Source organism: Mustela lutreola, chromosome 12 (assembly GCF_030435805.1).
Source record: "Mustela lutreola isolate mMusLut2 chromosome 12, mMusLut2.pri, whole genome shotgun sequence".
NCBI lineage: Eukaryota > Metazoa > Chordata > Mammalia > Carnivora > Mustelidae > Mustela > Mustela lutreola.
The window spans coordinates 6,553,992-6,571,948 of record NC_081301.1 but is presented as its reverse complement, the minus strand read 5'-3'; the positions used below and the strand labels follow the sequence as shown (position 1 = coordinate 6,571,948).

The following is a 17,957-nucleotide window of genomic DNA, read 5'->3' as shown; positions in this document are numbered from 1 at the left end:
CTAGGGTTCTGAAAAAGAGCTTTTCCTGAAAAAGGACTGGAGGTGGCCTTCAGTTCCACCTGAAGAAGAGGACAGATGCTTTCTTTTACTGTTCCCGTTGATGACTTGAGTGAGGACCTGATCCTTACCTCCAACGCTGGCAAATAGGTTTGCATTCAATGGTTTTATTAAGGTACAATTTATATGCTATGAAGTGCACTTGCTTTAATTATTTTTTATTTTTTAAATTTTTTGTATATATTTAGGAGCACCTGGGTGGCTCAGTCGTTGGGTGTCTACCTTCGGCTCAGGTCATGATCCCAGGATCCAGGCCGATATCAGGCTCCCTGCTCCGCAGGAAGCCTGCTTCTCCCTCTCCTACTCTCTCTGTGTTCTTTCTCTCACTGTGTTTCACTCTGTGAAATAAATAAAACCTTTTTTAAAAATTTATATATATTAGAGGCACCTGGGTGGCTCAGTGGGTTAAGCCTCTGCCTTCGGCTTGGGTCATGATCTCAGGGTCCTGGGATTGAGCACCGCATCTGGCTCTCTGCTCAGCGGGAAGCCTACTTCCCCCTCTCTCTCTGCCTGCCTCTGCCTACTTGTGATCTCTGTCTGTCAAATAAAATCTAAAATATATATATATATATATATATATATATATTTATTTATTTATTTATTTATTTATTTTAGGGGCACCTGGGTGGCTCAGTGGGTTGAGGCCTCTGCCTTCGGCTCAGGTCATGATCCCAGGGTTCTGGGATTGAGCCCTGGATCAGGCTCTCTGGCAGGGAGCCTGCTTCCCCCCCGCTCTCTGCCTACTTGTGATCTCTGTCAAATAAATAAAATCTTTTTAAAAAATTTATATATATTTAAAAAGAATTTTTTTAAGTAGGCTCCACCCCCACATGGAGTCCAAGTGGGGCTCGAACTCATGACCTGAGATCAAGACCTGAGCTGAGATCAAAAGTCGGATGCTCAACCAACTGAGCCACCCAGATGTCCCAAATTTAATTATTTTTTAAAGTAAATTTACAGAGGTGGGCAACTGTAATCAGAGTATAATTTTAGAATAGTCCCATCACCCCCAAAAGGACCCTTTGTGCCCATTTGCAGGAAATCCCTGGCCTCCGGGACCCTACCCGTTCATGTTCTCTCTCCACTTGCCTTTCCTGGGCATTTCTGTAAACGGAATCAAGTGTGTGGTCTTTTGTGCCTGGCTTCTTTATATAGAACCACATTTTTGAGATCCATCCATTTTACCGCACGTCTTAGTATTCTATTTTTCGGTTACTCAGCAGCATTCCGCAGTGAGTTTTCCCCCTTCTTTTTTGCACACCCGTATGGATTCATGAGTTTCGACGTATTTGGCAACTTACAGTCACTTGCAGTCATTCTGGAGATGCTCAAATGGTCACAAAATTGACCACCAGGAGTACCTTTGAGCTGGCTCCCAGGTCTTTTTGACACCCCCTGCCCCAATCAGTCTTTGGGCACTCCCTTCCCAGTGTAAGATGTCCCAGAAAGCTGAGGATCCCAGAGACCAGAGCTGGGAAGGCCGAGGGGAATGCTGGTCCGTTTCTGTGGCGGACAGCAGACTCTAAGAATCATGGTCCCCACCAACCATGACTTTAGGAATCCATGTCCTTGTATGGGCCTTGCCTACATCAGCTATGGGCTCAGCTGCATGACCTACTTTGGCCAGTGGGACAAGAGCAACGTGATGGAGGCAGAGGTTTGAGCGCAGTAGCTCTGGGGCTCGCCCTCTTGGAAAGTAGCTGCTGCCGTGAAGGAGACCAGGTCTCCTCTGCTTGGGAGGCCACGTGGAGGACAGCGTGGGCACCCTGGCTGGCAGCCCCAGCTAACTTCCAGACTTGGAGGAGGCTGCTTGGACCACACAGGTGCAGTAGTGACCCCAGCAGAACTGCCCAGCTGAGCCCACCCAAATTCGCCGATCTTGAGCAATACAATGGTGATGGTTTTACGGTACTACGTTTTGGGCTGGCTCGTTACACAGTGGTGGAGAACAGGGTCTAAACCCCTTGTTGATCCAAGGGGAGATCACAAGGGGAGGGGTGACCACCCCAGTGCAGACAGTGAGTCCGCGGCCGTCCCTGGGATGGATGCCCAGGTCTCCTGAAGCCACGCCCTCTGTCCTTCACCTTGGAGTTGTTTGTATTTACATCAGGTCATGATCAGCCTCCAGGCTTCTTTTACAGGAGACTGATGCTTGCACAGCATGAGGAGGGGTGTGGAGGGCAAGATCTCAGAGTGCTTTGGGGTTCACAATGTGGTTCACGCCAAGCGCTCAAAAAACAGTAGTTTGAATTACAACAGAAGTGGCTCCCGGATGTACACACAAAGGGGACAGGACATTCACTTGTTCTCAGAGTATTTACTGTGCACCTGCTGTGTGCCAAGCTCTCCTCCAGCTGCACGGGCAGTGGCGGATGTGAGAGCTGCCTGTGTGGTGGGCACATCCACTCTCCATTCAGGAACGTCCCAGTGGTAGCTTGAAAGTGGCCACAGGAGAGAGTACTTACACCACGGAAATCAGAAAATGCCACCAGCACAAGAGATGAGCCAGATGATTTGTCTCGAGGACTTGGCACCCTGGTGCTTGTAACTCCAAACCCTGGCTTCTACAATCTTCTGCTCTTGGAGACAGATAATAAATGGCTCCTCCCAGAGGTTTTAAAGCCAAACATCACCTCTAGAATGGGTCCTCTCTAACAAAATGTCACTTCTAGTTTGAGGCCCTGGGTCTTTTTTTTTTTTTTTTTTCCAATTTTGAGTAAACTGTACACCACACATGGGACTCGAACTCACCACCTTGAGATCAAGAGCCAGGCACCCTGAGATGATGTGGCTTTGTCACCAGCATCTTTGGGCTCCAGGATTCCCACAACCTCCCCTGGAATGAGTTCCCTGAGGGTGACACGCCATTGGTCACGTCCACTCTTCATCCCTGATGCTCATTCCTGGTCTGGCACTGGCTGGGAACTCTGGGTCTAAAGTGAACGAATGAACCTCTCATCCAGTGGGTGGCAGCAGACACATTTTGGGGAGACAGAGATGGGGAGTTTCCTAAAGAACTCTGAGCGCAAACAAGTGCAGGTGGGGTACAATGCCCTGGCAAATGGGGGGGGCAGTCAGGAGTCTCACTTGTCCTCAGCTATAAACCGGGAGCATTCAGCACTGCCTTGCTGTCCTGACAACTGTGCAAGTGACTAAGACTGGGGCACCTCCCAGTTTGCTCAGAGCGATACCAGGGGCCCTGCTGGTCCACCTCTCAGCTCAGGGAGGAGGCAAGTGGTTCCTGCAGCCTCCCAGGGGGCTCCTCGCAGCAGGCATGTCTGCACTGCTCAGCCTCTTGTCCGCTTGCTTGACAGGTCAGACCTGTCATCTCTGGGGACCCTGCTTTGGCTCCCAGGCACATCTCCATGAGAAATGTCCTAACTGGTACCCCAAAGGTATGCACAGCATACCATATGAGCAGCACTGTTCATAACTCCCTAAACCCAGAAACACCCCAAATGTCCACTGAGTCGGATGGGAAATAAACTGTGGTGTGTGCTGTGTTCACACCAGGGAATGCTGCACAGCGGGAGTGAACATATTAGAACTACAGGCCACAGCGCGGATCACAAACACAATGCTCGTGAAAGAAGCCCCGGGCAAAAAGTACCTACTGTAGAATTCTGCTTCTAGAAAGTACAAAATTCAGATCCAGTTAATGCGGGGTGTTAGAAATTGGGATGGTGGTCACCAGAGGGTGACAAGACAGGGTGTCCAGGGCTCCTCGGGTCTTGCTTGTTGGTCTGGGGGCTGCTCACATAGATGGGCTTAGTTTGTGAAACGACCTCAACTTGTACACACCCGATTTTTGGAATTTCCTATATGAATGTTTTATATATATATAAAAAAATATATATATATATATATATTTTTTTAATATATATATATATATATATATATTTTTTTTTTTTTTTGAGAAGCAAAGCCCAACCAATTATCCAACTCACGCTTCAGAGCTCCACTTTGTCCTCACCACCGGTGGTGACCTCAAAGTTTGGGATGGCCAGGCCCCTGCTGGCTCTCCTTCCCCAGCACCTGTCCCCTCTCCCTCTCTTTTGCCCCCCCCACACTCCAGGGTCAGGACACTTGCTTATGCTGTTGCCTCTGCCAGGAAAATCCCACTTGGGAGAACGCCCTCTCATTTTATTTTATTTTATTTTTAAGATTTTATTTATTTATTTTTAAAAAATATTTTATTTGGGTGCCTGGGTGGCTCAGTGGGTTAAGCCACTGCCTTCGGCTCGGGTCATGATCTCGGGGTCCTGGGATCAAGGCCCGCATCGGGCTCTCTGCTCAGTGGGGAGCCTGCTTCCCCCTCTCTCTTTCTGCCTGCCTCTCTGCCTGCTTGTGATCTCTGCCTGTCAAATAAATAAATAAATAGATAGATAAATAAATAAAATCTTTAAAAAAATAAAATATTTTATTTATTCATTTGACAGACAAATCACAAGTAGGCAGAGAGGCAGGCAGAGAAAGAGAGGGAAGCAGGCTCCCCGCGGAGCACAGAGCTCCACGCAGGGCTCAATCCCAGGACTCTGGGATCATGACCTGAGCCGAAGGCAGAGGCTTTGACCCACTGAAGTCACCCAGTTGCCCCCGTCCTCTCATTTTATAGTCCCCTGTCCTTGTCACTTCCTCCACAACACTCTCCCTGAGGTGAGAGGGCTCTGGCGTCAGACAGGCTTAGGTTTCAGGGGCTCTGCATCTCTAGGCCCATTTGCTCATCATTGAAAAGGCTGCCAGCCAGGGAGGGGCAAAGTAGCCGGGCTCAGGATGGATGCCCTGCACCAGGGAATTATTCTGGGAAACTCACAGCCCCCTCCTCACACCTCCTGCTTCTCACAGGCTAATAATGGCAGTGCCTGAGGGAGCCTGAGCTCGGGTGACGGGGAGAGGGAGCCAGCTGACCCGCACAAGCCCAGGCTGGGCTGGGTGGGGGCTGAGAACAGCTGAGAGGGCCCCGGGGCCCTCCTGGCTCGTGGGTGGGTTGAGTGCCCACCATCCCCCTCCACCCGACTCCTCAGCCCAAGCCTATGGTTGTAGCAGAGTGAGCCACTTTGGGCAGTGAAACCCTCTGCTTTATTCTCACTTCGCACAGGGACTTAGGCAGTATACTTACTGAGCACTTGTTCTAGCACTAGTCTGGGTCAGGCTCAAACCCGTAACAGGACTTTTTTTTTTTTCCTTTTTAAGATTTTATTTATTTGAAAGACAGAGTGCGTTCACACGAGAGCGGGGTGAGGGGCGAGGGAGAAGCCAATTCTCCAATGAGCAGGGAGTCCCATGAGGGCTCCATCCTGGAACTCTGGGATCGTGACCTGAGCAGAGGGCAGGTGGTTAACCCACTGAGTGATGCAGGGCCCCCCAGGCCCTGTCTTCATGTTGCTCAAGCTTCTCCATGTGGCTGGACCTACTTTTGTCAGAACCCCCAGAGCACAAAGAAATGCAGACTCCACGGCTCTGACTCAGATTTACTGAACCAACCCAGGCCCCGGTGGGGCCCAGGAACCTGCATTTCTACAGCTGATCTTGGTGCGGCAAGAAATCAGAGAACCACTGCTTATTGGGAGACTGACAAGGAACCAGTAATGGTCCAGGGTGGTCAGCGCTGAGGTAGAAGAGGAGACACAACCGGGAACCCAGCAGAGGCCTCTCACCTGCCCGTGGAAACCTCTGAGAAGAGACACCTGAGCCAGACTTGGGGCAGACACTTGAGCCAGGCGAAGTGGGGCAGGAGGGGAGATGCTTTCCAGGCAGCAGAACAGCCTGTGCCAAGTCTGGGAGACAGGAGGGGCCGGGCATCCTGGCTGGGCTGAGTAATTCAATCCAGCCGGAGAGACGGGGGCGGGGGGTGCGGGCAGGAGACTGGGAGGTGCGTGGAAAGGTGTGGCCCTGTGGCCACCGAGAGGAATGTTTCGGGGAAACCGAGGCGTAGGTGAGACACCGGCTTCTTGTTTAAAATGCTCCCCAAACGTGGCTGAATCAAAACATCTTTGTTAATTCAATGAAAGAAGGAAGGAGTCTTTCTCAACTTGAGTTAAGCCTCCATTCTGTAAAGCATTTAGGGCACCGACTGCGCGCCCCGCTCGGGCAGCTCCGTCCGCCGCCCCACATCCTTCTACCACGGGGCTGTCGGCTTGGTGAGACCTGGCCTGTCGCCGGTCAGTACACGGGTCTTCGGCCTCAGTTTACTCGTAACTAAAAGTGGGTCGGCTCAGATCACAACGAGCTGAGGCTGCCTCCCCGCTTCGAGCGTGCGTTCTGACCGCAGCCCAGCTCCCGCCAGCTCTGGCCGGGCTTGGGGTACGGAGGAAGCCTCAACTCCGCGTGTGTCCCAGCCAAACCAAAGCTCCCACCACACTTCAACACGCCCCCCACGCTAGCGCCTGATTGGCCCGCCCTGCTCACACTGTGAGCCCGCTTCACCTTGTGATTGGCTGTTCTGCTCTCGGTTGTGTGCTGGGACCCTCCTCTTTTCTGATTGGCCAGGCTCCTACCTGTGCTCGCCATGGATTGGACGCCGGCTCGGTCGGCTCGCATGCTCCGGGGCCCCGCTCTCTGATTCGCCGCTCGGGTCAGCCTCAGGGCCGGCACGCTAAATGGCTGCGCCGCTACCTGTATCGGCCTCCGATTGGGCACGCGGCGCCTCCCCGGCGTGATAGGTCAGGACCACCGCCCCCCTGGCTCCCCATTGGCTGCTCGGCGAAGCCCGGTCTCCGGGTAAGATGGCAGCGGACGGACAGTGCTCGCTCCCCGCTTCATGGCGGCCGGTGACCCTCACCCACGTCGAATATCCTACAGGTAAAAGGCGGCCCCGCCTCGGTGGACGCCTTCCTGGGGTCGGCCCGTCAGCCCCAGGCGCTCCGGCCCGCGCGAGCTCGCGGAGGGGGCGCCGGGGGACCCGGGTGGGAACTGTCAAATAGTGAGCCTTGGAGGGGCTCGGCCGGCGCGCGCGCCGCGCAGGCGCAGTGGTGCGGCGATGAGCTGGGCGAAATTGTGAGCGGCTCGTTCGCGCACTCTGCGGCTGCGCGGCCGGGCCGCTCCCCCGGGTCCTGGGATGCGGGTGGGCTGTAATGGGGCTGGGGTCTGCGTGAGGCGGGAATGGATGACCGGCCTGGACCTGGGGCCCTCTTCCCTGCCTTCCCTGGAGGCCGAGAGGCCAGACTCCCTCTTCGGCGTGCAGGGAGTGCCGCTTTCCTTCAGACAGCGCTTTGGGGCTGCAGAGAGCTCCCCACTGCTGGGAGTGTGCAAACCGAGGCCGGGAAGCTATTCGTTGTTTGAGTACTTGGGCCACGCCATGAGTAGGGCACTGCCCCACAACAGAGGGGGCCGGGTTAGGGGACTGGAAACCCCTGGGATCTAACTTCTGGAGTTTCCCAATCAGATACGTCTCTAGAAGTGCAGGTTTTTCCAGCCGAGAGGTCCTGTAGCGACAGGCTGTAGAGTGGTGCAGATCTTGGGCCTTAGGGTCAGAAGTATCTGGGCTCCAGGTCAGGCTGAGGCCTGGAGCTAATGACTTCACCTCTCTGTGCCTTGGTTAGTTCGTCTCTAAAGTGGGGCTGATCACAGTGCCTTTCTTCCAGTGGTGATGTGAGAAATGCTGAGTGCGTTGCCTGGCACACAGTAAACTTTCAGTATATAACTGCCTTAAATATCATCTCACCTTTCCACGACCGTCTCGAGCCCACTCCACCCTCCCTGAGTAGGACGACTGGGTGTTGGGTGAGGCTGGGGGCCTCTCATTGAGCCCTGGTGGCCCCAAGAAAGGCCTGTGCATGCTGCTCTCGAGCGCAGAGATAGGAGTACCTGGCCCTGCTGAGGGCTTCAGGGCTGGATGCCCGGAACTTTGACCCTAGGTGTTCTTGGTTATATCGGGGGTGGGGTGGCCCTGCCAGGCCTGTGCCCTGCCTGCCTGCCTACCCACCATTTATCCCTCATTCATTCAGCCAGTATTCATCGAGACCTCCCGAGAGCTAGGCCCTGGGCTAGGTCTGGTTTAGAATGGTGAACAGGCCCATACCTTCTCTGCCCTATGGACTGTGGAAAAAAAAAAAAAACCACCGCTTTACAGGAGGCTCGCTCCTGACAGGAGGGAAACCAAGGCCTGGAGAGGGGAAGGGGCTTGAAGGCCTCAGTGCTTTCATATTTCCTCTCCGTGGCCTCAGAGTAGCTTCTCTGAGTGCTCACAAACCAGAAGAAGGAGCCTGGCGTTCGGGAGCAGCACGACACAGGCTGTGACAAGGGACCTTTTGCAGGGACTGTGAGTGCCTGGAGGAGGGAGCTGGGTGAACCTGGGGGCCTCGTTTGAGGTCTAGTCCGTTGCTCACTCTTCTGTAGCCCCTTTTGTGCCCTCACCACACTGATCGTTGCTTCCTTCGTCCCTTCTCTACTCACGTAGCATTGTTTTTGAGCCTGGGTAAGTGCCAGGGGCTGTGCTGGGCTTGGGAGATGGGGCAGGGTGTAGAGACCCCGTCCCAGCTCTCCTGGAGCCTAACGTGTAGAGAGAGGGACTGATACTGGCCCCATAGCTACACTAGCGAGTGTATCATGAGCAGTGCCCTGGTTACAGATTCCCCCACAGACCGAGAGCTCTGCGATGGCAGGAACGTGTCTTCCCCCCCCCCCCCCCCCCCCACTGTGGTGGCTACTTCATTTATTAATGTTGCATTAACACAGACAGCATTTCAGTTGGGGGAGCCTGGGTGTGCCAAGGTCCAGAAGTGGGACAGGGCAGGGGGCATTCAGGGAATGCTCTGAGTTATGTTCCTGGGGACTGGAACAGAGGTGGGAGGGAAGCGGGGCAGGTCTGGGCAGGGCCTGATGAGCTGGGCTGAAGTGGGATTCATCCCAGGGGCAGAGGGAACCACACAGGGGCCAAGATCAGAGAGTGATGAGGCCAGAGTGTCTACAGCATCTGCAGGAAAACCCAAGGGTAGCGTTGGCTGTGGGACAGGCTGTGGAGATGGTCAAAGGTTTTGGGGCACCAACTACTCCCTGTCCTTACAAACTGGTGCTTGGGGCATCATTTGGGCAGCCGAGAAACCCAGAGTCTCAGAGCTGGAAGGGACCAGGCCCTCACGTGGATGAGATGGAGGGCCTCACCCAGTGTCACCCAGTGGGCCCAGGGCAGCAGTGGCCCTCGCGCCTAGGTTGCTGGGCCCTTCCCTCATGCCAGTTCTGCCAGCCAGTCCTACTGTGGGTAGATGTGAGTGAGGCCAGGTGTGTGACCGTCTCTTCAGCCTGGAATCTGGGCTCAACCCTGTGTGGGTACTTTCCTGCTGCCTGTATGAGGCCAGGCTGGTGGTGTGGGACGTTTCCCATGCTGAGCTCTCCCAACATGGAAGCGTCCTGAGTGCTAGGGGCTGAGCTGGTCTCATGGGCCTTGCTGCATCAAAGCTTCCACCGCTGTAGGACGTTGGTGCCCTTCTCACTGGCTCAGGAACTGAACCATGAGGCATGCATGCCCTCTGACCTGAGAGTGGCCCCTCAGCCACCCTGTCTCTAATGGTGAGGGCAGTCTTTGGACTCTGTCAGCCCTGCCCTTGACCGAGAGGGAACGTGGCTCTTATCTCTTGGCTTCCATGTCCTCAGCTCTCAAAGGGGCTTCTGATTCCCTTACAGCCTCCTTTCTGGGCCTGTAAAGAGGTAAAAACAGGTCGTAGGTAGCCAATGTCTTGCCAATGGAGAGGCTACCGTATTGGCGAGAGCAGCCTCTCCCCTCCCCTCGCTTGGTCCCTGACAGACTCTTTCTGCAAGGTCCAGAGATTTCCAGGTTCCTTTGGCGGCCCAGAGCTTGGCAGGGGGAGCCTCAGCACAGCGCTGTGTTCCAGAGGCGCCCGTGTGCCTGCTGGCTGCCTCCTCCTCTGGGACCTGGCCTTGAAGGTCAGGCCAGGCCAGGTTCAAATTCCTGCTTTGGCAGGGTGATGGGCTTACTACCTGATCCAGGCTAGAGAGTTGGATTTTAGGTCAGACCCCACCTCCTTCTGGCTGTGTGTCCTTGGGCAAGTCACACAACCCCTGTGGGACTGAGTTTCTTCCTTTACAGAATGGGGCCAGTGAAGGCACCAGCTTTAAACTTACGATCTATGCACATGAAGGCTCAGTGATTGGACACTGGTCTGTCGTGCCCGTGGCTGAGTTGGTGTGGTCACCTGGTAGACTGAGGCAGTCACAGCTGCCTGGTCCTGCTCTTTGCGCCCTTCTGGGGCCTTCTTTCTGGCTCAGGTCCCACTTGACTTGCCCCTCTTGTGATTGTGGTGCTCTGGCCTCATCCTGTTCTCCCTGTGCCCACCCCTCCCCCTGCCCCTCCCCAGGTGATCTCTCTGGCCACCTCCTTGCCTACCTGAGCCTCAGCCCTGTCTTCGTCATTGTTGGTTTCGTGACCCTCATCATATTCAAGCGGGAGCTGCACACGGTGAGTAAGTCTATCCCTGCCCATGCCTGCACTGCTCCTCTGGTGCCCCCATGCTGGGGAAGGGTGCGGGGCTTGGGGGGGCGGCGGGCACACCTCTGCATCCCAGGCGCTTCGCTCTCCTTTCCCTGCCTCCACCTTTCTTGGGCGGAGCTTCCCAGCCGGTTCGGGCTGTTCGCTCGTTGGGCGGGGAGGGTCAGGCAGGGCCACAGGCTTTGGGCCTGGGTGGCGGCCAGCAGGCACACTGAGGCCCAGCTGACCACACATCTTCCCGGCAGATTTCGTTCCTTGGGGGCCTGGCACTGAACGAGGGGGTCAACTGGCTGATCAAACACGTCATCCAGGAGCCACGGCCCTGTGGAGGTGGGGTCTGGGTCGTGGGGTCCGGGGGGGGGGTCCCCTGGTCGGGATGTGACCAGGAGGCCTGTATCCCCCCATCCTGCTGTGTTCTCGCTCTCCCAGGCCCCCACATGGCAGTGGGCACCAAGTACGGGATGCCCTCCAGCCATTCTCAGTTTATGTGGTTCTTCTCCGTCTACTCTTTCCTCTTCCTGTATTTAAGGTGAGATTCTGTCCTGGCCGGGGTGGGGGGGGTGGGGGCTGAACCAGCCCAGGCTGGCCTCTGCCAGGGACTCGCTCTTAGCTCTTTGGACATCCTTGGGGCTTGGCCTCTGTTGGGGGTGGAAGGAGCTACAGCCACGGAGAAGGTGCCCTGGTGGCATTTGGATGGGACCGGGGCTGTCAGGGAGGCCTGAGGTCGGCTGTGGGCCGAGGCCATCTGACGGGCCTGTTTTCCCAGAATGCACCAAACGAACAACGCCAGGTTCCTGGACTTGCTATGGAGGCATGTGCTTTCCCTGGGTCTCCTCGCTGCAGCTTTTCTAGTCTCCTATAGCAGGTATGGAGGGGCAGAGAGCTCCACCCCCACCCTGCCGCCTGGGGTCTTGCTGCATTTGTGGTCCCTGTTGGACCTCCCCATGGACCCAAGTCCCAGAGCCTGTAGAGCAGGTCTGGGAAAGGGGTTCCAGGCCTCTCATTTTTAAGGGCTAGGGCTCCACTACCCCTTCCAGCCTGGTCCTTCTCTCTCCTCCTGGCCGAGCCCACGGTTTTGGGGACACCTGCACACATCAGCCACCCGTTCCCAGTGTCCTGGAGGAGCTTCGTGCAGACAGACTCAGAGCTGAAGGCTGAACAGAAGGGAGGCGCACACCCCGACAGAACCATCCCTTCCCTTCTGTGGTTGGGGGAGCCACTGCTGGAAGGAGCAGCTCCTTCTGGAAGTAGATTGGAGGCTGTGTGTTCACAGAAGTCTGTCCTATCTGTGTGTGTCTCCCTGCGTGCACACGCAAGTTCCGGGGAAGCCAGTGCTTGGGCATGGGGAAATCGTGCAGGCCTGTTCCCATCTGGGTCTCATGACCTTCCCTCTGTCCTTGGCCCAGGGTCTACCTGCTGTACCACACCTGGAGCCAGGTGCTCTATGGGGGCATTGCTGGGAGCCTCATGGCCGTCGCCTGGTTTGCCTTCACCCAGGAGGTCCTCACCCCACTGTTCCCTAGGATAGCAGCCTGGTAACTGCCTCCTGCCCCGTGACTGCCCCACCTGCCTCTGCCCCTGGGAGGGCCCTCGTGTCCCCCTTTTCGGCGGCCATGGGCTGCAGGCCCTACTTTCCTGGCATCCTCCTCCCTCTGGTGTTTCTTCAGGCCCAGAAGCCAAGGGGCCATCCTCTGCATCTTAGCTCTCGGGGGCTTGGGACGCAGCCCGAGTCCTGCTGGGCTGTGTGTACCATGGGGCAGCACCCCTGCCGGAGTGTCACACAGGTGACACGTCTGGGTCTCTCAGTGGCTCCTGGGTCACAGGCCAGGCAGAGACTCTGAACAGTGGGGGAGGGTGCATTGCCAGCCCTGGGCACTGAGGGGGCGGGTTGTTTGCCTTGGTGGCAGGCTTGTGCCCTGATGTGGTCCTGGCTTTCTGGATGTCTGTTTCTCCAGGCCTATCTCTGAGTTCTTCCTAATCCGAGACACGAGCCTCATCCCCAACGTACTCTGGTTTGAGTACACGGTAACCCGGGCAGAAGCCAGGTGAGTTAGGTGCCAACAGTCACGGGGTCCTGGCTCAGTGGGGCAGAGCCCCATAGCGGCTACTGTCCTTGCTTTTTGGAGGGCTCCCCTGCACCTTTCCCTAAGCCCCATTTTACAGCTGAGGAACTGAGGCTCAGAGAAGAGAAGAGGAGTGACTTAGCTGGGGACTTGCAGTTGGTGGGTGTGGGAGCTGGGCAGGGAGCCCGGCTGTCTGGCCCAGAGCTGTGCTTTTAGCCTCTGTAGCCCAGAGCCAGACAACTGGGCGGCTGTGATTCTTGGGCTGGCTGTATGTGGCTATCCCTTGGAGTTGTGTGGTCCAGATACTCTCCTACGGATGGGTAAACTGAGGCACGGGGAGTTGGGGCTGCCTGTGGTTGCATAGCAGGTTGGGGCAAAGCTGGGCTTGGGAGCCTCCTGACTTCACTGTCCCTCTCCACTCACCCCGGATCCTGGGTTGGGCGCCAGCTGGGATGGGGAAGGCTGGGTTTCTCCTCAGGTGCAGAGGGGGAGCTGAGGTGAGGTGAGACTCCAGAGTAAGCCTGGGAGGTTTCCTGACATGCTGGTGAGAACCCTGGGGCAGGCCCCGGCAGAGTCTTCCAGCATCCGGGAAATGTGTCTGGTGCCTCATGCTCCAAATTATCCTAACGAGCTTAAGGGTAAAGCCCTGGATGCATGAGGAAAGGAGATTTGAGGGGGTTAGGGCAGGCGATCCCATTATCGATGGAAGCGCCCCAGCTGGCCGCATGTGGCTGGCCCCCACCTGCTCTCATCAACCAGAATTTCCCCGTGCATCTGCTCTGGGCCAGCCCGTGTGCTGGGGGGTAGCACCGAGGGAGGGGCTCATGGCAGGCAGGGGAGATGTGAGGAGTGAAGCGCCTGTCTGTGTGGTCTGTGTCCTGGGCCTGAGAGCTCATGGCAGGATCCTGAGTGGGGAGGGAGGGGGCAGGGTAGTTGTGCGGGCTGCCCTGGGGAGGCGGGCCTGAGTGTGGAGAGAGTGGGCCTGATGAAGTGGAGGTGGCAGGGAGCGTGCCCTTTGCAGAGGGAACCGCACCCGCGGAGTTTCTAAGGCAGGGCAAAGCGGGGGGAGTCCACTGAACAGACAGAGGCAGGGGTGGCTGGAGCCCAGGAACGAGGGGACAGAGCAGGGGATGAGGCCGGGGCGACATCATGCAGGACGTGTGGGCGCAGTGAGTTTTCTGTATTTTATTTTTAATATTTTTTAAAGATTTACCTTAATAATTTGATGGAGAGAGAGCACAGGAGGCAGAGCAGCAGACAGAGGGAGAGGGAGAAGCAGACTCCCCGCTGAGCAGGGAGCTTGATATGGGACTTGATCCCAGCACCCTGGGATCATGACTTGAGCCGAAGGCAGACATGCTTAACCGACCGAGCCACCCAGGCACCCCAGTTTTCTGAGTTTTAAATTCTCCTTTCTGAGCTTCAGTCAGCCTCTCTGGAAAATGGGGGAGATTGTCCCTGCTTGCCTCAGGTTGCAGGGCTCATCGTGGATATAGCCATTCCCCCAACCAGACACTCAAATCCTCTGTAGAACGTCCATCAGTAGTTCTACCTTTGCCTACATAGCTCCAGGTGCAGAGCTGTCTTTCATCCACTTGGGTCAGTGATAGTAGAACCCTGCTTTTGCTGGCTTATCTCTAACCCCAGCGTTTGTTGGATTCTAGCCAGGTCCCTCTAGCCTCAGGCCTCTTCCCTGGCCCACCTCTGACCCAGCGTCGTGGCTGGGTTCCTGAGCTCCAGAGCTGAGACATCTGGATAAGGCCCAGCCTGAGACACTGATCCTCTCTGGGATTCCAAATCCCAGGTCCCAGGGCAGGGAGCTCCGACTGGCTGCTACATGGGTAGTCACTACCGGAGTGGGCAGTCACCCATTTTGATGGGACTGTGGATAGGGAGGGGACAGCTGAGGGCGTGGGTCACGAATGCCAGGGGTCCCCTCATTTGACCCCCAAACATCCTGACCTGTGACCTCCACCCCCACTTTGTAGGAACAGACAGCGTAAGCTGGGAACGAAACTGCAGTGACCGGTGAGTGTGGCTGGGTCCAGCCTCCAGATCTGGCCTGCTTGATGCCTTGCAGGATGGACAGAATGACAGACAGAGGGATGAAGCAGAGACCTCTACAGACCCAAGTCACCAAGTGGAGCCTTTTTTTTCTTATTTTAATTTTAATGAACAAGGTGGACCAAAGGGCCGAGGCAGCCCCTCAACCCAGGACCCTGGGGGGCCTGCTGCCAGGGGGCCACACGGCCAGAGACCCTCGCTGTGCTGCTGCCAGCCCCTGGTCGGGCAGAGAGTGCCCTCGGCATGGGCACCGGGGGGTGGTGTAGAGGAGGAGGGCTTGCACCTCTGGTCGCGGGGCCAGGAGATCCGGGTGGCGTGAACAATACACACTATTTATTTTTGGGTTTTGTCAAAGGCAGACGGGCTTTTGGAGATGGGGCCCGAAGGAGCCTGCCTGCCTGCTGCGGTTGCCCTGCATACAGGGAGGGGCCGAGGTCAGCCGCCCGGGGGCCCTTTGCCTGGGGCCCAGGGGACACACCGCCTCTCCCTGGGCCAGAGAGGTGGCGTGGGGGCCCCGGAGGAGGGGAGCACCTCCACGCCCTCCCTGCCACCAATGCCATTCCAGAACCTTGTTCAGTGTTTCCTTGTCTGGGGGCCAGGGCCCCATGAAAGCGCGCTTTTGGCCGCGGCTGTCATTGTGCTCTACCCATTATGGACCCTGCACCACAAGGGCTTTTTCTGGTCCCCTGTCCCCAAGACGATGGTCCCCTTCTGACAAAAGAGCCTGCACATGTGGGTGAGCGAACCCAGGCTGTTTACAGCTCTTTTCCTGTCCTGCCTTCCCGTAGCCATTAGTTGTCAACTCCTCCCAAACACAGTGCAGAGGAAGCAGGAGCCGGGTGAGGGAGCGGAGCTGAGGGTGCCTGGCGCCACTGTCCTCCCCTCCCTTCTCCCTTCCCCTTCCCTCCGTGTGCTCTGAGCCCTCCCTTGTCCTTCTCGACACCCTCCCGAGAGCCTGGGTACTTGCTCAGGCATCCTAAAGCCCGAGTCCGGGGTGTGGTTGCACAGACCCCCACTGTCCAGTGTGGAGGGCAGCTACTCCTGAGGGGACCCAACCTCTTAAGTCACTCTTGAATGGCGTTGTGGAGAAGAGATGCTTCCAGACTCTTTGGAAGTTTCTAGAACTGAACCAGGCTGCTTGGGACCTGTGTTCCACACCCTCCTAACCCACCACCCTTTTTCTTTGTGGAGGTTCCTAACCTGCTGCTAAAGCACAATATTTCGGTGCTTTCTTTTCTCCTTTGTTAAAGACAGTGTCCAAAAGCCATTCCAGATGCCAGGACCAGGGGCCTATTTCTGGGGAAGGTTGGTCAGTCCCCACATTTTCCTCCCCTTCCTTTCTTATTTTTATTTTTTACTTTTTGCCTGAGACAAGCCAAGTGTGAGGTGGTTTGATTTAAGAAAAATCAATGAAATTGTTTACTATTGTTTTAAAATAAAATCTTGAACTCTGGCGGCTTGAGCCTATGTTGCCTGAGCTCATAAGAGGAGCCAGGGGCGGGGTGTGGCTGTGGGGACATGCCACTCTGAGGGGCAGGAATGTGGTTAACACCATAAAATCATGAGCATCTCCAAGACATCTAGTCCATTCCAGCCCCCAAACCTGGGGTTTGAACAGCCTCTGTGATATTTCCCCCCAGTGCCTGAGGACATCTTGCTGCCTGCTATTCAGTTCCAAGTTCCCCCTTTCGGTGGTCCTGCTCTGCCCCCCTGTGTGGTCCGGCTGGCTCTGGCTGTGCGCTCAGCTTCACTCTCCATGGGACAGCCCTTGAGGACTGGGCAAGTGAGCCTTTCCGAAGCTTTAGCCGCCTCCTCTCCCTGTTTAATTCAGTGAGTTTCTTGCTTTGGGAGAGACAGCTGCAGACAGCTGGCTGTTTGGAGGCCTCGTGGGAGTGCCGTGGGCAAGGGCTGGCCCATGGTAGGGAGGCTTCTTCCTTGATTCACACAGCAGAGATGCGGAATGAACACCCCTTCGGTCAGGGTCAGGGTGAACCAGAACTGTCTGTTGTCCCGTGAGCTTGGAGGTTGGGTTTGGATCCCTGTTGGGTCCACAGAACCTTGACATTCAATCACGTTGACCTCACCCCAGGTATGTGGCAGAAGCAAACAAATCTCTGGAGAAAACTTCATCCAAGACTTCAGTTATTTGTGTACATAATTTTTAAAGATTTTCCTTATTAGAGAGAGCATGAATGGGGGCAGAGGGAGAGAGACAAGCTGACACCCCCCTGAGCGCGGAGCCTGACATGGGGCTCGATCCCAGGACCCTAAATTATGACCTGAGCCAAAAGGAGATGCTTAACTAACTGAGCCACCGGCCCTGCCCCCCGCCATGTATGAAAGTTTTTTAAATCACAGTGCACAAAATACAAGCCGAGATGGCCAGGTACAAAAGGAAGTGGCGCCGTAACCGGGAACCAGCAGAAAGCAGGCAACGGAGGCGGACCCGTAAATACCGGGACGTTACCGGAATGATCAGGCACAGACAAAATCGTTCTACTATTTTAAGGAAATAAAAGACAATCTTGAAAATATCTGTAGGGGACAGGAAACTAAAGTGAGATCTGGCAGATACTGAAATGAATCAAAAGTGAAAAAGAATAGGTAGGTGTAAGGCAGACCGGATGCAGTTGAGAACAGGCGAGCTGGAGGACAGGTGGGTCAAAAATCCAGCAGGCAGGGAGGAGAGAGGGAAGGGGCTGTCCAGGGAGCTTTGGGGGTTCCCCTCATCCCAGGTAGACTCGCTGCCTTCACCCCCATTGGCAGTCCCCCGCCCCTGCTCACCATCCCCACCTTCAGGCAGCCCAACTTGTCCCAAGCCTAGCTGACCACTTCGTATATGATAAACATCTTTCAAATGTCGCTCGTCCCACCTGCCAAGCCACTCCGGGTCCAGGGCCCCACCAGTCCCTCCCCTGGAGACCGTGAAGCCTCTGCCCATGGCTCCCTCATCCACAGCCCAGCCAGGCCCCCTTCAACCCATTCCTCGGCATCTTCCTAAAACACCCTCCTCACTGTCTTGGGAGAATCCCCCTGTATGGGGCCCTAGGTGGTCTGGCCCCATTCTCTGGGCCGCATCTCTTGTTCCCTGGGACTTTGGGCAAGGGGCCTACCCTCTCCTGTCTTCATCAGAGAATGAGAAACCCATCTGTGTGGCTGTGAACAGGCTTGGGCTGGACAGTCCCTAGAGCCTAGGACAGGTCAGTTCCACCTGTCTGTTCCTTGGGCCAGCCAGCACCTTCCTGTGCGTCCCAGGCTGGGGCCCTCTGTCCTCCTCCTATGGGGCTGAGTCTCGGCCAGTGTCCACCTGGCTCCTTTCTCCTCCACCC

At 56.0% G+C, this 17,957-nt stretch overlaps 1 protein-coding gene across 2 annotated transcripts; it reads left to right on the top strand.

Annotated features, from left to right (window-relative positions):
- The first annotated feature begins 6,695 nt into the window (after window positions 1-6,695).
- On the top strand, window positions 6,696-16,081 carry DOLPP1 (dolichyldiphosphatase 1). Of its 2 annotated transcripts, XM_059143387.1 has the most exons (8): window positions 6,709-6,858; window positions 10,371-10,471; window positions 10,747-10,831; window positions 10,931-11,030; window positions 11,268-11,366; window positions 11,908-12,036; window positions 12,457-12,546; window positions 14,553-16,081. In XM_059143387.1, the coding sequence occupies exons 1-8, from the start codon at window positions 6,783-6,785 to the stop codon at window positions 14,587-14,589; spliced, it is 717 nt and encodes a 238-aa protein (XP_058999370.1). In that variant the 5' UTR covers window positions 6,709-6,782; the 3' UTR covers window positions 14,590-16,081. The 2 variants fall into 2 exon arrangements, with proteins under 2 accessions (XP_058999371.1, XP_058999370.1); XM_059143388.1 differs by lacking the exon at window positions 11,908-12,036 and having other exon boundaries at window positions 6,696-6,858.
- Window positions 16,082-17,957: the final 1,876 nt, after the last annotated feature.

What these genes read in the sequence shown, in the direction of transcription:
- DOLPP1 (XM_059143387.1), top strand. Translation starts at nt 6,783, where the DNA reads ATGGCAGCGGACGGACAGTGCTCGCTCCCCGCTTCATGGCGGCCGGTG. An exon ending in TTCCTCTTCCTGTATTTAAG is followed by an intron (nt 11,031 to 11,267) that starts GTGAGATTCTGT and finishes CTGTTTTCCCAG; the next exon opens with AATGCACCAAACGAACAACG. An exon ending in GTAACCCGGGCAGAAGCCAG is followed by an intron (nt 12,547 to 14,552) that starts GTGAGTTAGGTG and finishes CCCACTTTGTAG; the next exon opens with GAACAGACAGCGTAAGCTGG.